This window comes from Oncorhynchus mykiss, chromosome 21, assembly GCF_057628025.1.
Source record: "Oncorhynchus mykiss isolate SJ-2025 chromosome 21, ASM5762802v1, whole genome shotgun sequence".
NCBI lineage: Eukaryota > Metazoa > Chordata > Actinopteri > Salmoniformes > Salmonidae > Oncorhynchus > Oncorhynchus mykiss.
Genome location: NC_143042.1, coordinates 32,603,673 through 32,624,651, shown reverse-complemented (window position 1 = coordinate 32,624,651; position 20,979 = coordinate 32,603,673). Strand labels below are relative to the sequence as shown.

The 20,979-nt window shown below is 43.1% G+C and overlaps 1 protein-coding gene across 4 annotated transcripts in view; it reads right to left on the bottom strand.

Moving 5' to 3' along the window:
* The window catches only part of LOC110500343 (myotubularin), a 63,107-nt gene that overhangs the window by 12,932 nt on the left and 29,196 nt on the right, over nucleotides 1-20,979 (bottom strand). For all 4 annotated transcript variants that reach the window (XM_021577658.3, XM_021577659.3, XM_036957768.2 and 1 more), the window contains 11 exons: nucleotides 13,133-13,243; nucleotides 12,815-12,916; nucleotides 12,453-12,536; nucleotides 10,163-10,312; nucleotides 9,732-9,917; nucleotides 8,018-8,203; nucleotides 7,503-7,658; nucleotides 7,164-7,211; nucleotides 6,698-6,790; nucleotides 3,437-3,550; nucleotides 1,968-2,144 (listed from right to left, as the gene is read on the bottom strand). In XM_021577658.3, the coding sequence (XP_021433333.3) occupies nucleotides 1,968-2,144; nucleotides 3,437-3,550; nucleotides 6,698-6,790; nucleotides 7,164-7,211; nucleotides 7,503-7,658; nucleotides 8,018-8,203; nucleotides 9,732-9,917; nucleotides 10,163-10,312; nucleotides 12,453-12,536; nucleotides 12,815-12,916; nucleotides 13,133-13,243 (1,407 nt within the window). The remainder of the gene's footprint in view (nucleotides 1-1,967; nucleotides 2,145-3,436; nucleotides 3,551-6,697; nucleotides 6,791-7,163; nucleotides 7,212-7,502; nucleotides 7,659-8,017; nucleotides 8,204-9,731; nucleotides 9,918-10,162; nucleotides 10,313-12,452; nucleotides 12,537-12,814; nucleotides 12,917-13,132; nucleotides 13,244-20,979) is intronic.

The window sequence follows — 20,979 nt, the reverse complement described above, 5'->3', positions numbered from 1 at the left end:
CTACCTGATAGTTTACAATTTTTGTAGGAGTGGTTAAAATTTGAGTACATCAAATAAAAATTGATATACCTCAACTGGTAGGCCATCCAGCCCTGGAGTTTTCCCTGGCTTAAAGGCTTTAATTGCATCAAGAAGTTCCTCCTCTACAATTTGTCCATCACATCACACAGTCTCCTCCATCACACAGTCTTTCGGTACAGCTGTTCATTTTACAGTATTAGGAAAAAAATCCTTACAGTTAACTTCAGTTAGTGGAAATGGAGGAGACTGAAAAGAGAACATATGCTTAAAGTATTTTGCTTCCTCTATCAAAATATAATTTGGTGAATCATGGTTGACTGTGTGTGTGTGTGTGTGTGTGTGTGTATTGTGTAAAGAGGATTTTCAACTCCAGTGACTCAGGCCCTGCCGAGGGTGGCCAGGGATGTTTCGGCTAGAGTGGGTATGTGTGTGAGGATGGTAGGGGGGGTTAAAAGAGCTAGATGGTAAGAAGGGTGTTCAGGGGTGTGTGTGTGTGTAAGAACTGGAGGGGGCAGGCAGAGGGTGCTCTACACACATACACAATTATTATTTAATTTACACACACACACACACACCACACCGCAAGCCCTATAGGACGCCACGGCATCACTGCTGCCAAACCAACCAATCCCCAGAGTTGATACTTCACAATCAGACTGACCACAAGATACCCCCAACTAATTGTCCAGTGTATTTGACTGACAGTATGGTATATTCTGAGTTTTGGCTAAATCCTAACAAAACGTCAGCTAGCCCACTAGCTACCTGGATTATCAAAATCAATAAAATACATTTTTATTCACCTTTATTCACCTTACAGTGAAATGCTTATTTACAACCTCTTAACCAACAACAAGAAAATACCAACAAAAAAAAAGTAAGAGGTAAGAATAACAAATAATTAAAGAGCAGCAGTAATATATAGGAGGTGCCGGTACAGAGTCAATGTGCGGGGGCACCTGTGTCAAGGCAATTGAGGTAATATGTACATGTAGGTAGAGTTATTAAAGTGACTATGCATAGATAACAACAGAGAGTAGAAGCAGCATAGAAGAGAGGGAGGAGGTCAATGCAAATAGGCTGGGTGGTCATTTGATTAGCTGTACAGGAGTCTTATGGTTTGGGGGTAGAAGCTGTTTAGAAGCCTGTTGGACCTAGATTTGGCGCTCCGGTACCATTTACCGTGCGGTAGCAGAGAGAACAGTCTATGAATAGGGTGGCTGGAGTCTGACAATTTTTAGGGCCTTCTTCTGACACTGCCTGGTATAGAGGTCCTGGACGGCAGGAAGCTTAGCCCCGGTGATGTACTGGGCCGGGCCATACGCACTACCCTCTGTAGTGTCTACGGGCCATACCAGGCAACTGCTCAGGATCATCAGGATGCTCTCGATGGTGCAGCTGTAAAACCTTTTGAGGATCTGAGGACCCACGCCAAATCTTTTCAGTTTCCCGAGGGGGAATGGGTTTTGTCGTGCCCTCTTCATGAATGTCTTGGTGTGCTTGGACCATGTTAGTTTGTTGGTGATGTGGATGCTAAGGAACATGAAGCTCTCAACCTGCTCCACTACAACCCCGTCGATGAGAATGGAGGCGTGCTCGGTCTTCCTTTTCCTGTAGTCCACAATCATCTCCTTTGTCTTGATCACGTTGAGAGAGAGGTTGTTGCCCTTCCACCACATGGTCAGGTCTCTGACCTCCTCCCTATTACATTTATGTTATAAATTTGTAACATCAGTTGTGATCGTTATCACAGTATTAGTTTTGGCCTTATGAACCAGGGTCTAGATAACGATACAGTATATTAGCTGGACTAAATGTGTGTTATGACTATGTAATGTCAGTTGTCATAAGCGGCCATTATGACAGCGTTATGTAGCCTTATTACAGAGGTTAAAGTGTAACAGTACTTTCATTTATTCTCCATCCATCCTCCCATCCCGCTCTACCTGTTGTCGTATGCGTGGGTTCCAGCGGATGTAATAAGTCACCCAAAGCTCTAGGTGTCTCATGCTGGCTACGGGGTAGAGGACCCTACTGGACTCAGGAGTGTAGAAGGGGTTCAGGTAGGAAGTAGAGTCACTGTTCACCAACGACCACAGGGACACTGTCTTAGACCGTACCTCCTGGAGAGAGAGAAATAGAGAAGAAGAAAAATGATTGGTTTAGAGAGAGTGAGTGAGAAGGATGGAGGAAGAGGGAGAAGGTTCAGGTTCATCAATGACCACAGAGAAACCATCTTAGACAGCACCACCTGGTGAAAAGAATAACACTTTAGTTAAAGAGAGAGAGAGAGAGGTGGGAAGTATCACTGTTCACCAACGACCACAGAGACATCGTATTACACCGAACCTCCATGAGAGGGAGATGGAAGGGAAGAACACAAATTGAGAGCGAGGGGTGTAGAAAGGGTTGAGGTTAGGAGGACTGTTGACCTAACCTAACGTAGCAGGGGTAGAAAGACGCCTGAGCCGAGTTCACACTTATGTTAGGTTGAAAATACCGCATCCCTGATAACGTTTTCTGGCGACTCCGCATAGGCTACTTTTGACCAGGGACCACAGAAGCACGTCTTAGACCACCCCTCCTGGAGAGAGAGGGATAGTGGGAGAAAGATCAGACGTTTTTATCCAACGCAACCTACAGTTAATAGATATATTTAGCTTATGGCCCACGCTTGAATCAAACCCTGAATTACCTGAGCCATTGGCACCACAGATAGATGGAGAGCAAACTAAAGAAAGAGCGGATACAGCAATGAGTCTCTGGACCAATAATTAGACCCTTGTGCAATCTACAAATGTTTACACTGGGATGAAAAGGGAGAGGTGTGTGTAGATAAGAGGGTATCTTTGTTTTCTAGATGTGCTGTTACGCAGACAGTCTGTTTGTGTCAGAGTGAGTGCAGTGTGTACTAATGTGTGTTGCATCCCCCATAGTGCATTGTTATTGTCTGTTTGAAACTCAGAACCAGTGATGCGTCCCATCTTTCTCCCTCTCTCTTCTGCTCTACTTCACATGATCAGGATGGAGAGAGGGAGGGGGAGGGAGCGTGGTTGGACAAAGAGAGGGAGAGAGAAATATTATAGACAGGGAAGGGTTGGAGATGAAGAGAGAGGGTTGGGAGAGAGAAATATTGTAGAGAGAAGAGAGGGTGTATTGGAAAGGAGGAAATTACCAAAAGATAGAGAAGTGGGGCTCTGACTCATTATGTTGTGGTCTCAGATACTTGCAGTTGTAGAGGAACAGAGAGAGTGATAAACAGATGGAGAAAAATAGATGGAGGAGAGAATGAGGAAAGTGACAGCATAACTTACGTTGGTGTCCCAGGTGAGTGAGTGAGTGAGTGAGTGAGTGAGTGAGTGAGTGAGTGAGTGAGTGAGTGAGAGTTAAAACAGATAGTAACAGTCTGACTTACGTTGGTGTCCCTGGCGCTCTCACAGTTGTAGAGGAAGGTTCCAAAGCGACAGCTGAACAGGTGATCCAGGATGGTCATTAGGAGCCGCTCGTTGAACTCAAACGCTGTCGGGAACTGATGGGGAAATAAGGAAAGAAGAGAGGAGAAGGAGAAAGAGAGAAATGTAACGCCTGGATGGCTTTCACTTCAGCAGTGATAAATTCATGAACTTATTTGACGAAAAGAACATGATCATCAGAAAGCAAATTACGGACTCCTCTTTAAATCTACATATTTCTCCAAAGCACAGTTGTCCTGAGTCTGCACAACACTGCCAGAACTTAGGATCAAGTGAGATACTCAAGTTTGTTAATACTATATCTCTTGACACATTGATGAAAATAGTCATGGCTTCTAAACCTTTAAGCTTGCATCCTGAACCCTATTCCAACTAAACTACTGAAAGAGCTGCTTCCTGTGCTTGGCCCTCCTATGTTGAGTATAATAAACAGCTCCCTATCCACCGGATGTGTACTCACTAAAAGTGACAGCAATAAAGCCTCTCTTGAAAAAGCCAAACCTTGACCCAGAAGATAGAAGGAGAAGGAAAAAAAAACAAATCGGACCATATCGATTCTCCCATTTCTCTCAAATCTTTTGGAAAAAGCTGTTGCACAGCAACTCACTGCCTTCCTGAAGAATAACAATGTATACGAAACGCTTCAGTCTGGTTTTAGACCCCATCATAGCACTGAGACTGCACTCGTGAAGGTGGTAAATGACCTTTTAATGGCGTCAGACCAAGGCTCTGCATCTGTCCTCGTGCTCCTAGACCTTAGTGCTGCTTTTGATACCATCGATCACCACATTATTTTTGAGAGATTGGAAACCCAAATTGGTCTACACGGACAAGTTCTCGCCTGGTTTAGATCTTATCTGTCGGAAAGATAATAGTTTGTCTCTGTGTATGGTCTGTCCTCTGACAAATCAACTGTACATTTCGGTGTTCCGCAAGGTTCCGTTTTAGGCCCACTATTGTTTTCACTATATATTTTACCTCTTGGTGATGTCATTCGGAAACATAATGCTAACTTTCACTGCTATGCAGACGATACACAGCTGTACATTTTGATGAAACATGGTGAAGCCCCAAAATTGCCCTTCCTGGAAGCCTGCATTTCAGACATAATGAAGTGGATGGTGACAATTCTTTTATTTTTTAAACTCGGACAAAACAGAGATGCTAGTTTTAGGTACCAAGAAACAAAGAGATCTTCTGTGGGATCTAACAATTCATCTTGATGGTTGTACAGTCGTCTCAAATAAAACTGTAAAGGACCTCAGCATTACTCTGGACCCTGATTTCTCTTTTGACGAACATATCAAGACGGTTTCCAGGAAAGACTTTTTCCATCTACGTAACATTGCAAAAATCTGAAACTCTTTGTCCAAAAATTATGCAGAAAAATGTATCCATGCTTTTGTCACTTCTAGATTAGACTACTGCAATGCTCTACTTTCTGGCTACCCGGATAAAGCACTAAATAAACTTCAGTTAGTGCTAAACACGGCTGCTAGAATCTTGACTAGAATCAACATTTTTTATCATATTACTCCAGTGCTAGCCTCTCTAGACTGGTTTCCTGTTAAGGCTAGGGCTGATTTCAAGGTTTTACTGCTAACCTACAAAGCATTACATGGAATTTCTCCTACCTATCTTTCCGATTTGGTCCTGCCGTACATACCTACACGTACTCTACGGTCACAAGACGCAAGCCTCCTTACTGTCCCTATAATTTCTAAGCAAACAGCTGGAGGCAGGGCTTTCACCTATAGAGATACATTTTTATGGAATGGTCTGCCTATCCATGTGAGAGACGCAGACTCGGTCTCGACCTTTAAGTCTTTATTGAAGACTCATCTCTCCAGTAGGTCCTATGATTGAGTGTAGTCTGGCCCAGGGGGGTTAAACTGAATGGAAAGGCACTGGAGCGACGAACCACCCTTGCTGTCTCTGCCTTGCCGGTTCCCATCTCTCCACTGGGATTCTCTGCCTCTAACCCTATTACGAGGGCTGAGTCACTAGCTTACTGGTGCTCTTCCATGCCGTCCCTAGAAGGGATGCGTCACTTGAGTGGGTTGAGTCTCTGACATGATCTTCCTGTCCGGGTTGGCGCCCCCCCCAGGGTTTGTGCCGTGGGGGAGATCTTTGTGGGCTATACTCGGCCTTGTCTCAGGGTAGTAAGTTAGTGATTGAAGATATCCCTCTAGTGGGCTGTGATTGGGCAAACTGGGTGGGGATATATCCTGCCTGGTTGGCCCTGTCCGGGGGTATAGTCGGACGGAGCCACAGTGTCCCCCGACCCCTCCTGTCTCAGCCTCCAGTAATTATGCTGCAATAGTTTATGTATCGTGGGGCTAGGGTCAGTCTGTTATACCTGGAGTATTTCTTCTGTCTTCTGTCTGTGTGAATTTAAGTATGCTCCCTCTAATTTTCTCTCTTCTCTAGGAGTACCTGAGCCCTAGGACCATGCCTCAGGACTACCTGGCCTGATGACTCCTTGCTGTCCCCAGTCCACCTGGTCGTGCTGCTGCTCCAGTTTCAATGGTTCTGCCTGCAGCTATGGAACTCTGACCTGTTCACCGGATGTGCTACCTTGTCCCAGACCTGCTGTTTTCGACTCTCTCTCAACCGCACCTGCTGTCTTCTAACTCTGAATGATCGGCTATGAAAAGTCACATGACATTTACTCCTGAGGTGCTGACCTGTTGCACCCTCTACAACCACTGTGATTATTATTATTTGACCCTGCTGGTCATCTATGAACGTTTGAACATCTTGGCCATGTTCTGTTATAATCTCCACCTGGCACAGCCAGAAGAGGACTGGCCACCCCTCAGAGCCTGGTTCCTCTCTAGGTTTCTTCCTAGGTTCCTGCTGTTCTAGGGCGTTTTTCCTAGCCACCGTGCTTCTACATTTGCATTGCAAGCTGTTTGGGGTTTTAGGCTGGGTTTCTGTATAGCACTTCATAAATAAATTTGATTGCCTGACTGGTTTGAAAACAACTTGATGGCTGTCTCAGTTAATATTTCCTTGATTCCGTGCATCCTCTCTCCTTACTTCCTCTCTCCTTACTTCCTTCTCAAAACCCATTGGAGAAGAAGGGCACGAGAGGGACCTTAGGCCTTCTCACCAATATGGGAAGGTGGTTGAGAAGGTGGAGAAAGACAAATTGAGATAGAGTCGTAGCCAAACACAGGTGAGTGTGTGTGTGTACCTACCTGTTTGGTCATCTGCCAGACACAGTCTATGAACTGTACAAAGATAGGAGACCTATCCTGGTCTGCATGGTTCTTATCCCCGTGTCCTATCCTCTACACATACACAAACAGAGAAACGATATGGCGTGTTATCAGCTTCCTGTCACTGTAGCTTGTACTTTTTGGTCATTTACATACTGTAAGACAGAGGTGATATCTATGCAATCACACAGTCATAACATTGCAGAGAGTATAGGTGCCGTCAACAGGGAAGTTGTATAACAACTGGTACATCACTTGGGGTGACAATTGCAGCCCTGGGACTGATGCATGCAAGAGTGAGGGCACACATACGTTTCTAGAAATAATGAGTTATACAGAAAGAAAGAAAACTCTGAACATGGACAGCACAGAGTCTGGTTTTCCTGATCATAAATGTGATTAAATGTCCACGAGGAGAAAAAAAAAAAGGCTTTGTCTGACTTACAGAGGCAAACTTGTGTCCGAAGCTGATCCACTCCTTCTCCAGCAGTACCTGAATGAATTAATAAATGTATATTTATACATCTAGTTGCCTCGTCAATTTGATTACAACAATTCATACATACATACCTGGAATCCATTGAGTGTGTGATAGTGGCTGTCCCCTGTTCTTCCCTTACCTCTTCCCCTTCCCTTCCACCCACCCTTCCTCCCTCCATCCCTCCTACTCACCTGAAAGCCCCTGAGTGTGCTGTAGTGGCTGCCCCCTCTTCATCACCCTTTCTCTTGCTCCCACCCTCCCTCCCTCTCCCCTTTCCCCTTCTCTCCCATCCTTCTTACTCACCTGGAAGCCCCTGAGGGTGCGGTAGTGGCTGTCCAGCATCAGCATGGCCAGAGAGGTGAGCTGGGCTGTCCGGTCCCACCCATCACTACAGTGGACCACCACAGAGTTACCCCCCGATATCTTATCTGCTACCTGGATGGCTCCGGAGAGGACGAGCTGGAGAGAGGAGGAGAGTAAGAGCGTAAGAGAGAGCGAGAAAGAACAAGAGAGTTAAAGTCACTACAGTGGACCACCACACTGTTACCCCCACTGATCTTATCTGCTACCTGGATGGCTCCCAATTACACCAGCTAGAGGAGAGGGGTGTTGAGGTGTGTGTGTGTGCCAGGGTTGGGCTCAATTCTAATTGAAGGCAGTCAATTCAGGTAGCAAAATGGAAATTCCAATTCAATGATTGACAAAGACTTCCAGATAAACTGAAAGGGAGAAGTCATTTATTTTTTATTCAAATCACTTCCTGAATTGACTGACTTCAATTCGAATTGAGCCCAACCCTGGTGCGTGCACATCCCTACCTTGATGTGTTCTAGCCAGTGTGTAGACTCCAGACTAGACAGCCAGTGTGACTCCTCTACGTTGGGATAGACGATGTCCTTTAGCTTCTTCAGTGACTCTCTCATGACGTGGATGTTGTGTATGTCCAGAAACACCAGCTCAGCGTTCTGATAAGTGTCGTCTCCTTCGTAACCCCCACCCGTGGCCTACAGGGATGGAATAGAGGTCAGAGGTTAAGGTTAGAGAGTGATGTCACAAAAAAAATCACTGGCCCTGTTTGAATATTGAGAAAAAAATATAAGGGCCTTTTTGAGAACTTAAGGAACATCAGGTACTGCTGGAATGTCTACCAATGGCATCTTTTTGTTAGAAATTACACTGGTCACTCTAAACATTTATAAAGTATTTATAAACTATAAATAGGCCTTGTCTAAAGTGATTTTTTTATTTATCCGTTATTTTACCAGGTAAGTTGACTGAGAACATGTTTTCATTTGCAGCAACGACCTGGGGAATAGTTATAGGGGACTGGGGGGGGATGAATGAGCCAATCGTTAAACTGGGGATTATTTAGCTTCAGAAGCAAGCCAGCAGTGGTATGCAGGGTGGTATGCTGCTGGCTTAAGGACCTAGAGTTCTGGAAAAAATTAAGAGGCCACTGCAAAATGATCAGTTTTTTCGGTTTTACTATTTATAGGTATGTGTTTGCGTAAAATTTACATTTTTGTTTTATTCAAAACACTACGGACAACATTTGTCCCAAATTACAAATAAAAATATTGTTATTCAGAGCATTTATTTGCAGAAAATGACAACGGGTCAAAATAACAAAAACAATGCAGTGTTGTCAGACCTCAAATAATGACAATATTTTTATTTGGAATTTGGGAGAAATGTTGTCAGTAGTTTTTATAATAAAACAAAAATTTTAATTTTTACCAAAACACATACCTGTAAAACTAGAGAAACGTATCATTTTGCAGTGGTCTCAATTTTTTCCAGAGCTGTATATTCAAAATCTTAGAAATGATCTTAGGAATCATAACATACTTTAAAAGTTGTTTATAAATGTGAATACATTTGTTTACTAACATTTACAAATGTGGGCGTAAGGTTTATTAAATGATGAATAAACTATTTACTAACCCATTATAAATGTCTTATTCCAAGGTGTTATTATAAAGTGTTACCAATTCCTCACTTGAGGGTATTCAAACAGGGCCATTAGTAAATGCTTTGGGCTTTTGATCAGTCTATGACACACACACACTGCAGGCACAATGTGCAGAGGGCAGCTAGCTGTTAAAAGCCTCTCACTTGGGTGTCAGACATTTTGGGATTATCCTCAGATTTCATATCAGTAGAGTCCAAACACACTCACACACAGTGTAGTTGTTGTGTCCTCTTAGCTTCTAAACTCTACCTCCTCGATTCTGACACCAGTAAACAATGTAGGAGACTACTAGCAAGGCCCTACAGTAGACAACAAGAGAATACAACAGCCCATTCTATGTGGATGTCTAAAAGACACCATCACCAACACACCTCCTTCCAGAACATTGCACCGTATCACTCTTTGTCTGTATGTAGCAAAGCTTTGCTGTGATGTAGGAGCTCACATAAAAAAAACTCAATACCAAAGATTCCTCGCTAGCTTTTCTGTACATGTAAATAAAAAGGGTGGAAGTGTCCCGATATGATCCATTGACCCCATTGTGACCTTTGTCCCCTGACCTTGTTGGCAACGGCGTTGACGCTGGGCCGTGCGTCGTAGATGGTGAGCTTGGCAGTGCCGTTGGCCTCCCGGATCACGTCCAGGTAGCGCTCGTCGTCCTTGTTCCTCTTCCCAGACATCCCCACCAGGGGCTGGGAGCAGCGGCAGATAACGGCCTGGTTCTCACGGTGGATCCAGGATAGGACCTAGAGAGAGGCGAGAAAGAAAGAAGCAGTGTTAGAGTGAGCGAGAGAGAGGGTTAGGTAAGTGGGGAGGTGGAAGATGGAGGGGTGTGGGAGAGGGAGGGGGGTTGGGTGTAAGGAAGGAAGTAAGAGAGATAGAACACATGGATATGATAGAGGGATAAAGAGATGGAAGAAAAGAAAGCGTGATAAGGTGAATAGAGAGGGCTGGAAGAATGTGAGGATAGGATGAGGAAATGGGGAGTTACCGGTATGCGTCCTCTCGACCTGAAGGTAGACACTTTCCTCAGGTCTTCCTCTGTAGCTTTGAAGGGAACCACCAGTATAGTGGGGTAGGTGTCACACAGCTCGTAGTTGTCATTGATGAACGTGATACGCCACTTGTCAGTGGGTAAGCCCTGGGGACCGGGGTAGACAAACACCCAATCAGAGAAGAGATTGCAGGTTGTGACTCGAAGGCATTATTGGTGAAGTACAGTACTACATCACCGATGACAGGATAAGGACAGTATTTAAAAACAGACTAAGTACAGGTAACACCAACACAAAGTGTCTAAATAGGATGTTGGCCAACTACTAGGCTTGGGCAGTATACCGTATACAGGGGTATTTCGAAAAAGCCACGGGGTGCTTTTTCAATTACCGTCAATACAGTTCAAAATACTTGACATTTTTTAATACATTTGAATATTTGTAGCTACTTTTTAAGTAAATACCTGCAGTCAACTTGTGCAATACATTAGGAGATAAAGAACATTGCATTCTTCATTTCACCTATCACATTATTATGTAGCTTACGTTCCAAGTCACGCGGTGTTTGTTTATAAGCACACAACAAGAGACCAGAGTCACTCACTGTCGTGCAGCATGCGCCTGGTGATTTAATTAAAGTATGGAACTCACAACTAAATGTTTGCCAGCTAGATATCTTATAACTATTAAGTTAACTGTCTAAAATATGCTAAATTCTTTGCAGTTGTGCATTTGGTTTGCTAATTTAGTCATTAGTTAGCTATCCAGCTAAGTGGTTAGCTTCTTCCAAAAAAATTCATGCATTCGCTTGGTAACAGCAGATAGTCCCCTCATGGATCAAGAGTCTTGCTGGCTAATATTTGTTTGGGGGTTCAGCAAACTGTGAGTAGCATTTTTGAGTTACTTGTATACTTGTACAGTTTAGTTCAGAAACTGTACAAAATGTTTGTTAGCATTCTCTATGAGGACTCCTTAGTACTTGTTAGCATTTCGTTAGCATTCTGGTAAGTGATGTTGTTTTGGCTTTGAATATTAGTACTTTTTAAACAAATACCTGCAGTCAACTTGTGCACTAGATAATAGATAAAGCAGATTGTGTTTACCATTTCGTCGTTAGATCACTTTATGAAGCTTACAGTTACTAGTTTCCGAAAACAGCTGTTTGAGACAGTCGTGTATGTTTGTTTACAAAGATGAGCAAAATGGGAGATTCGTGAGGTGAGTCACTCCTGCTGCACAACTTAAGTGAGGTGATTAAGTTACACTTGTATGAAATTCACTACTAATGTTTGCCAGCTATATATTTTATAGCTATTAAGTTAACTATCTAAGATGTCCCAAATAAATTCTCACCAGCTGGGTTTTTCTAACTTGTTAGCAAAGTGACTAACGTTAGCTTGCAAGATCAAGCTTCTTGGTAACAGCAACAGAGAGGATCCCCCCTGGATTGAGATCCCTGCTGCCTAATATTTGTTTTGTGCATGCTGAAAACTGCATTTGCATAACTTTATGAGCTGGGTTTTCTTTCCTAGTAGTAAATGTTTGCATACACTCATTAGCATTTACCTTGCATCTGCTATGAGAATCCTTAGTACTTGTTAGCATTTGGGCCTTTAATTTTTTTACATTTACTGTATATCCCAGGATGGCACATGGTTTGAAGGTATAGAAATCTGGATACCACCCCCAAGCCTAGCCACCACGAGCCAGAACAGCTTCAATGCACATTGGCATAGGATTCTACAAGTGTCTGGAACTCTGGGAGGGATGCAACACCCTTCTTCCATAAGAAATTCCATCATTTGGTATTTTGTTGACGGTGGTGGAAAATGCTGTCTCAGGCGCCGGCCGCTCCAGAATCTCCCATAAGTGTTCAATTGGGTTGAGATCTGGTGACTGAGAGGGCCATGGCATATGGTTTACATCGTTTTCATGCTCATCAAACCATTTATTACCCCACTTGTGCCCTGTGGATGGGGGCATTGTTATCCAATGAGGGCATAGCCTTGGTAGACAAAATATATATATATTTTTTATACATGACCCTAAGCATGATGTGATGTTAATTGCTATTTTAAGTCAGGACCCACACTTGTGTGGAAGCACATGCTTTCAATATACTTCGTATCCCTCATTTACTCAAGTGTTTTTATTATTTTGGCAGTTACATGTAAGTGACAGAGTTAAAAGCTGTGACATTGGACCTGGCCCAATAGACACATAAACCCTATAAGACTTATCATAGCAATGTAATGACACATTTAATAAGACAATGATGAGGCTTACCTGCCGCCTGAACTCTTCCATGGGTTTGTAGACACTCCAGCCATTCTCTTCATATTTCTCCTGACTCAGGTAAGCAAACAGAAGCTGAGGGAGAGAGAGAGAATGTGATTGACTTGTCAATACTGAGGTTTTATTTGTCATGCAAACAACATGGGAGCGTTTCGCTAAGTAAACTGCTCTTTGTGAGTGATTGTTTGACTCTAATGATGTGCAAAGGGAAATAACAGGCCACCTCAAACTGACGAACTCTAATAAAGCACATGTCTTGTACAATTATAGTTGTTAAACAGTTATTAAAAGTGGTAATAATATCAGGTGAGACTAAATAAAAAAAGGTAGAAGGAAAAAAGGTGTGTACGTACCAGGCCGTGGGATAGTGGAAAGGCGTATCTAAAGAGTATATCGAAGATGTCTCTTCTGCTGTGGCCCTCTTGCTTCAGCGCAAACCTCAGGTTCCTCATGTCCTGTTGGGAGACACACACAACACACAAAATGTCAGTATAAAATAAATAGTTATCGTCTTGATGTTGTAACTTCCTGATCCAACACTGGAATTAACGTCTCTGAGCACAATGTTAAAAATAAATGAAATTGTGTTTCATTCCGATTATATCTGACAGACTAGGACTGAACCATTGTGTATAAAATAGGGGTGTCAGGGCCATGAAGAAGTATCTTACCTTGCAGGTGATGTCCAGCCCGTATGAGTTCTCCCCCCGACTAGAGGCTCCGCCCATCTTCTCCACCCGGCCAATGGCACCCAGCGGAACGTTCAGGGTCACCGACGGGTCCTGTGATGTCACAAGAAATAAAAAACATGTGATTGGTCCTGCTGGGATTCCAGTTATATCACAACAGAACACGCCATAAAATAAAATGATGATTGGTGCTGCAGTGGGTGAACTGAAATCATACTTGATATTGGTATTGGCACAAACCATATAATTGTGTAATGCACTAAACTCTTGAATATGCTTTATGTAGACAATATTTAATATGCAAGATAGGGCAGACTTATTAAGTAAACCCTTAGTAAAGCATAGGCCCATGTAGCAGGCACTTATTCGTATCACGTGCATCAGTTCAGAGTATGTGCATGTGTGTAGAAGTAGTATGAAGTCAGCATATTGTTAAAGTGTTGTCAGATGTTGTATTACAGACAGTGGAGTATGCGTTCCAAATGGCTCCCTACTCCATATCTAGTGCACTACTTTGACCAGAGCCATATGGGACATATGGGTTAAAAATAGTGCACTACATAGGGAATAGGGTTCCATTTGGGACGTAGACCGGAGTAAAGAGCATTACTGCTGCAGTAGTGTCCCTGTAGACTGTAATAACCTACTCCATCACTGACACACACTCAATTACACAGACGCACATGCACACAGACTCACACACATACACACAGATGCACGAGCACGTGCACACACACACCACTCTCCCTGACTGATGATCTCCGATAGAGCCAACCTTGGGACCTCCACGTCTGTTCCATCTATCATTCTCTAACCATCCCTCTTCTCTCTTGTTCTCCTCCCTCCATCCCTCCGTCAACTTGTCAATGCCCCCATACCTCTCCATGGACCCTGGCAACTGGCCCCGGCAACATTACAACTTACAGAAACTGAAAACAATACAGCAAGTGCCCACGAAACTGTGCCAAACATTGGTGGTGCCAGGAGAAAGAGAGAGGGAGGAGGAAAGAGCAAGAGAGAGAGGGATGAAAAAGCAAGAGAGGGATATGGGATTCCCCACTTTTTGTTGTGTTGGAGATTAACGTCTGGTCTAAAACAGGAAGAATGAAAGTGAAAATACCAGAGAGACTGGATTACACTTAGAAGCACAATATTGCTTTATTTAAGAGAGTGTGGTTATACCCATTTCCAAATAACCTAGACAGAGCCAAGTCACACACAACTACACACAGACAGCAATAGCAGACACGCACAGTATTGTACCGCTTGACTAAGGGCCTCTTCTCACTACAACAGATTGCCTACAGTAAAAATCATAATAGCAGAGAAATGTTTTTGAAACAGCTGAAATGTATAATCATTTTCCTTATTATTTATTTAGTTTTTACCTGAAATTGCAGTAAAAGCCGGTTAATCTGAAATTGATGTCGTAGCTTTAAAAGTAATCTCAGAACTCCATTTATTCCATTGCAAAAGCAAGCAGGAAAACAAGCAGCAACTCCCCAGTGAATTAACAACTGTTTTAGTCACAATGAGCTTTTTTGCATGTAGGCCTACTTATTTGCATGATATTGATGAAATGAAACATGGTTTGTTCTAAGCCTGGCTGAAAATCAATCTAGCTAGGTATTGTTCAGCTAACTAAATGTTAGGCAACTTAGCTAGTAAGTTAGTATTTTACATTTTGCAGGATGAAATCTTTTGAGATGCACCATCCAATTTTTAAATGTCCAAATAAATAATTAAAAAACAATACTAAATAACAAGAATAATAATGGCAACTACTGTCTAATAATAAGAGACAAAAAGTTGTAAAACTACTAAATAGGGCTACATCTAAAACTGCTGCAATTACTAATACAACTAATAAAACTAAGTACCTATAATATATTTATTTTTTTGCAGCTGCACATGAAGAAACTTTTAAAGTACTTGAAATGTTCCTCATTGACTGACCTTCATGTCTTAAAGTAATGGACTGTCGTTTCTCTTTCCTTATTTGAGCTGTTCTATAATGTTGGTATTTTACTACATAGGGACACCTTCTGTATACCTTGTCACAACACAACTGATTGGCTCAAACGCATTAAGGAAAGAAAGAAATTCCACAAATTAACTTTTAACAAGGCACACCTGTTAATTGAAATGTATTCCAGGTTACTACCTCATGAAGCTGGTTGAGAGAATGCCAAGAGTATGCAACACTGTCATCAAAGCAAAGGGAGGCCACTTTGAAGAATCTCAAATATAAAATATGATTTGTTTAACACTTTTTTGGTGACTACACGATTCCATGTGTTATTTAATAGTTTTGATGTCTTCTCTTTTATTCTACAATGTAGAAAATAGTTAAAATAAAGAAAAACCCTTGAATAAGTAGGTGTGTCCAAACTTACTAGGTATGTCACTTAAAATAATGTTGGACCTTTTGTTAAAATGACATTACTTTAAATGAACACTAAGGCCATGCTCCTACCTTCAACATGACAATGTTGTCATTGAACCAGTATTATTTGTGACCGGCCTCCTTGATTCGGTCCTAAGTAGCAACATTTGAAATTGTGTTTTTTACATTGGATAAAAGCAGACACACAAAGCTACATTTGAGGAACAACGGGAAAGTAATTCTGCTTTGAAAGTTAATCAACTTGTAACCTCACAGAAAATAGCCATTTAATGTTTTGGTACCTACTGGAGAGCTCTTTGTCTACACCCATTCAGCATCGTTCACACCCTCTTTAGCTTTAGCTCCACCCATCTCTTTAAGGGTTGATCTGAGCGTTCTGTCCTAACAACAACAGTCAAACACCCAAGCTAACTGGCAAACATTGTTAAGACATGTTGCTAGCTAGCTAGGTAAACAATGAACCATAATCCCAACTCATGACATTACTACCCTGCTTGAATCTGCAGGTAACTAACCATCCAGCAATCTAGCTAACATTAGGCTATAACTAGCAAAGCAAATGGCTCTGAGATAATAATAAAATTATACACATAACATTAGCTAGCGAGCCAGCCAGCTAACGTTAGCTAGCTAGCTAACAGTACACTAACTTGAAATGAAAACGACTGTCAAAATTAGAAACGTGTAATATCTGAAAATGTAGCTAGTTAGACTATCTTACCTGTATACATCATGAATGGTTGCTTCTCCCTGTCACAGATGCTATGGCTGCCCTTAGTTTGAATAGTTAATCCAGAGACAGGTGTTTTCTCCATCTCCTAAAATATCATACTCTAATCCCAGTGATTTCAACAAGCGACGTTAAACAGGATTACCTACACAATACTGACCAGCTCAAATAGACAGAAGCATGCGATATGGCAGACCAATCCGACTCATCTCTCGGCATGTCCAGCCCACCCATTAACTCAGCCAATCATGGCTAGCGGGAAGGTTGCTGCCTTTTTATGTGGCTAAACCAACTAGGCCCATAATTGAACAATTGCCTTTTAATAGAAAATAAAAAGTACACATTCAAATGGCTGCCCGGTGAAGTAGTGACCCGAGACAAACTAGCTTCCAGAAACACTTCACATTTAGTCCTTTATTACAACTATTGCATATTTTCTTGTTTTTATCCCATTTCCTATAAAAGGGGTAAGGCGCAGGGGAAGGAGGCTGCTTTTTGGAAGTGGTGTGGAATGGTTGGCGAGCTGCGGACACCCTACCAGTTCCTGTATTGGCCATCAGAGCTACAGCATCCAATGCTACAAGGAAGAGCACAATGAAGCACCTGTGCATGCAGCAATGTGTTGAGGTTGTGAAAAGTCCTGACAGGGACATCAGCAGACTGGCCGTGAAGAAGGTGCCCTCTGACCCCGTAGAGACATTTTTATGGTTGCTCACAATGTTGGAGTCAAATGGACCTGAGATCCCAAGAACTATCCTATAGTGTAAGAGAATTGAAGACTGTTCTTTTCTGTACAACAAGGTTTTTCAGAATTTCCCTGGGGAGAAATCTGTGAATCCAGCAAGAGCAGAGGGCACAATGGAAAACAGGTTTTTGGACATGTACCACTCAGACACCCAAGCACATAAAACTGCACATCGCAGCCTTAAAATAAGACTAATCTAATATCAGAGTTGTGATGGCTAGGCTACTTCAGCACTGGGCATAGGGGTAGACTTTAAGGGTGTCCAACATGTAGTCAACTATGTACCACAAGATGTTCAGTCTTAATTGCAGGCATATGGAAGAGTGGGGAGTGCCTCCAAAGTATTCAGACCCCTTTGCTTTTCCCACATTTTTTAAATTCTAAAATTGATTTAAAAAGGGCCTTGGTCAGGGAGGTGACCAAGAACCCGATGGTCACTCTGACAGAGCTCCAGAGTTCCTCTGTGGAGATGGGAGAACCTTCCAGAAGGACAACCATCTCTGCACCACCACCAAATCAGGCCTTTATGGTAAAGTGGCCATACGGAAGCCACTCCTCAGTAAAAGGCACATGACAGCCTGCTTGGAGTTTGCCAAAAAGGTAACTAAAGGCCTCTCGGTAAATGAGAAACAAGATTCTCTGGTCTGATGAAACCAAAATTGAACTCTTTGGCCTGAATGCAACCCGTCATGTCTGGAGGAAACCTGGCACGATCCCTACGGTGAAGCATGGTGTTGACTACATTTTGTGGTGATGTTTTTCAGCACCAGGGACTGGGAGACTAGTCAAGATCGAGGCAAAGATGAACGGAGCAAAGTACAGAGATCCTTGATGCACATAGCCAAGACAACGCAGGAGTGGCTTCGGGACAGGTCTCAATGTCCTTGAGTGGTCCAGCCAGAGCCCGGAATTGAACCTGATCGAACATCTCTGGAGAGACCATTGAATAGCTGTGCAGCAACACTCCCCAACCAACCTGACAGAGCTTGAGAGGATCTATAGAGAAGAATGGGAGAAAGAATATAGAGAAGAATGGGAGAAACTCCCCAAATACAGGTGTGCCAAGCTTTTAATTTATATTCAAGTCAGTTAAGAACAAATTCTTATTTACGATGATGGCCTACACCGGCCAAACCCGGACCCTGGGCCAATTGTGCGCCACCCTATGGGACTCCCAATCACGGTCAGTTGTGATTGTGGCTTGTAGCGTCATACCCAAGAAGACTCAAGGCTGTAATCACTGCTAAAGGTGCTTCAACAAAATGTATGCGTAAAGGGCCTGAATACTTATGTAAATGTGTTATTTCAGTTGTGAAAATAAAAAAATAACTGTATTTTGTAGATTGATGAGGGAAGAAAAAAACAATTTAATAAATGTTACAATAAGGCTGTAACGTAACAAAATGTGGAAAAAGTCAAGGGGTCTGAATACTTTATGAAGGCACTGTATCCTGTAACATGGAAAACAGCCTGTTGGGAGTTTCAAATAGTACAAGCTGCAAGCGGGTGAAACTGTTACAGCTCTTTTATGATGTCACTGTCACGCCCTGGTCTTAGTATTTTGTGTTTTCTTTATTATTTTGGTTAGGCTAGGGTGTGACATGGGTTTATTATGTGGTGTGTTTTGTCTTGGGGTTTTTGTAGGTATTGGGATTGTGGTATAGTGGGGTTGTCTAGAATAGTCTATGGCTGTCTGGAGTGGTTCTCAATCAGAGGCAGGTGTTTATTGTGGTCTCTGATTGGGAACCATATTTAGGCAGCCATATTCTTTGAGTGTTTCGTGGGTGATTGTTTCTGTCTCTGTGTTTGTTTGCACCAGATAAGGCTGTTTAGGTTTTCACGTTTATTGTTTTGTATTGTTTATATTTTATTAAACATGTATCGAAATAACCACGCTGTATTTTGGTCCTCCTCTCCTTCGATGGAAGAAAACCTTAACAGTCTGCATGGAGCAGCCAGTATCACCCAAACATGACCGCTGTAAAAATTGTGCTACCTCATGCAACTACAATGACGTATGTCAGGGCAATTCAAGCCCTTTGGAGAGGCATGCTGGACAACAATTACAACCAAGACATAGGCTGGTGATTGAAGAGCATAGGTAATACCCGAGAGAGAAATTACATGACCTTGCACTTGAGATGGCACACAGGTGTTCATGGGAGTCTCAGTTTATGGCACATCAGCCAATGGATGGTAACCCTGACAAAATCATGGACAACATTCGGAGCACAATTGCCTTATGTTTCTCAGTTGAGGAAATGTTTCTGCTCTGCCCATTACTGACATAAGACATGCAATAGTCCTAGAGTTTATCATCAGAGGTTTTTGGAGATGATGAACACTTAAGTGATGATGATTATGATTCAGTGTTGGGACAACTTAAGTCTTGTGCAAACATGACTGTGTATATGTGGGGACTTTTTTCATGCTGTGTTGATTAATATTGTAGGCATTCTCATATATACTTAACACTTCAAAAGACTTAGGGTATGTAGTCTAGGATATTATTGTTGTGGAAACCATTGAGCTGTGTGGAATAGTAGAACATATGCCATACACACACTGTAAATAAATACTTTGGCTTAAATATTTGCTCTAATACCCATTTTGAGTTATCTAAAGTACACTGCTCAAAAAAATTAAGGGAACACTTAAACAACACATTGTAACTCCAAGTCAATCACACTTCTGTGAAATCAAACTGTCCACTTAGGAAGCAACAATAAATTCCACATGCTGTTGTAAAAATGGAATAGACAACAGGTGGAAATTATAGGGATTTAGCAAGACACCACCAATAAAGGAGTGGTTCTGCAGGTGGGGACCACAGACCACTTCTCAGTTACTATGCTTCCTGGCTGATGTTTTGGTCACTTTTGAATGCTGCCGGTGCTTTTACTCTAGTGGTAGCATGAGACGGAGTCCACAACCCACACAAGTGGTTCAGGTAGTGCAGCTCATCCAGGATGGCACATCAATGCGAGCTGTGGCAAGAAGGTTTGCTGTGTCTGTCAGCGTAGTGTCCAGAGCATGGAGGCGCTACCAGGAGACAGGCCAGTACATCAGGAGACGTGGAGGAGGCCGTAGGAGGGCAACAACCCAGCAGCAGGACCGCTACCTCCGCCTTTGTGCAAGGAGGAGCAGGAGGAGCACTGCCAGAGCCCTGCAAAATGACCTCCAGCAGGCCACAAATGTGCATGTGTCTGCTCAAACGGTCAGAAACAGACTCCATGAGGGTGATATGAGGGCCCGATGTCCACAGGTGGGGGTTGTGCTTACAGCCCAACACCGTGCAGGACGTTTGGCATTTGCCAGAGAACACCAAGATTGGCAAATTCGCCACTGGCGCCCTGTGCTCTTCACAGATGAAAGCAGGTTCACATTGAGCACATGTGACAGACGTAACAGTCTGGAGACGTCGTGGAGAACATTCTGCTGCCTGCAACATCCTCCAGCATGACCGGTTTGGCGGTGGGTCAGTCATGGTGTGGGGTGGCATTTCTTTGGGGGGCCGCACAGCTCTCCATGTGCTCGCCAGAGGTAGCCTGACTGCCATTAGGTACCGAGATGAGATCCTCAGACCCCTTGTGAGACCATATTCTGGTGTGGTTGGCCCTGGGTTCCTCCTAATGCAAGACAATGCTAGACCTCATGTGGCTGGAGTGTGTCAGCAGTTCCTGCAAGAGGAAGGCATTGATGCTATGGACTGGCCCGCCCGTTCCCCAGACCTGAATCCAATTGAGCACATCTGGGACATCATGTCTCGCTCCATCCACCAACGCCACGTTGCACCACAGACTGTCCAGGAGTTGGCGGATGCTTTAGTCCAGGTCTGGGAGGAGATCCCTCAGGAGACCATCCGCCACCTCATCAGGAGCATGCCCAGGCGTTGTAGGGAGGTCATACAGGCACGTGGAGACCACACACACTACTGAGCCTCATTT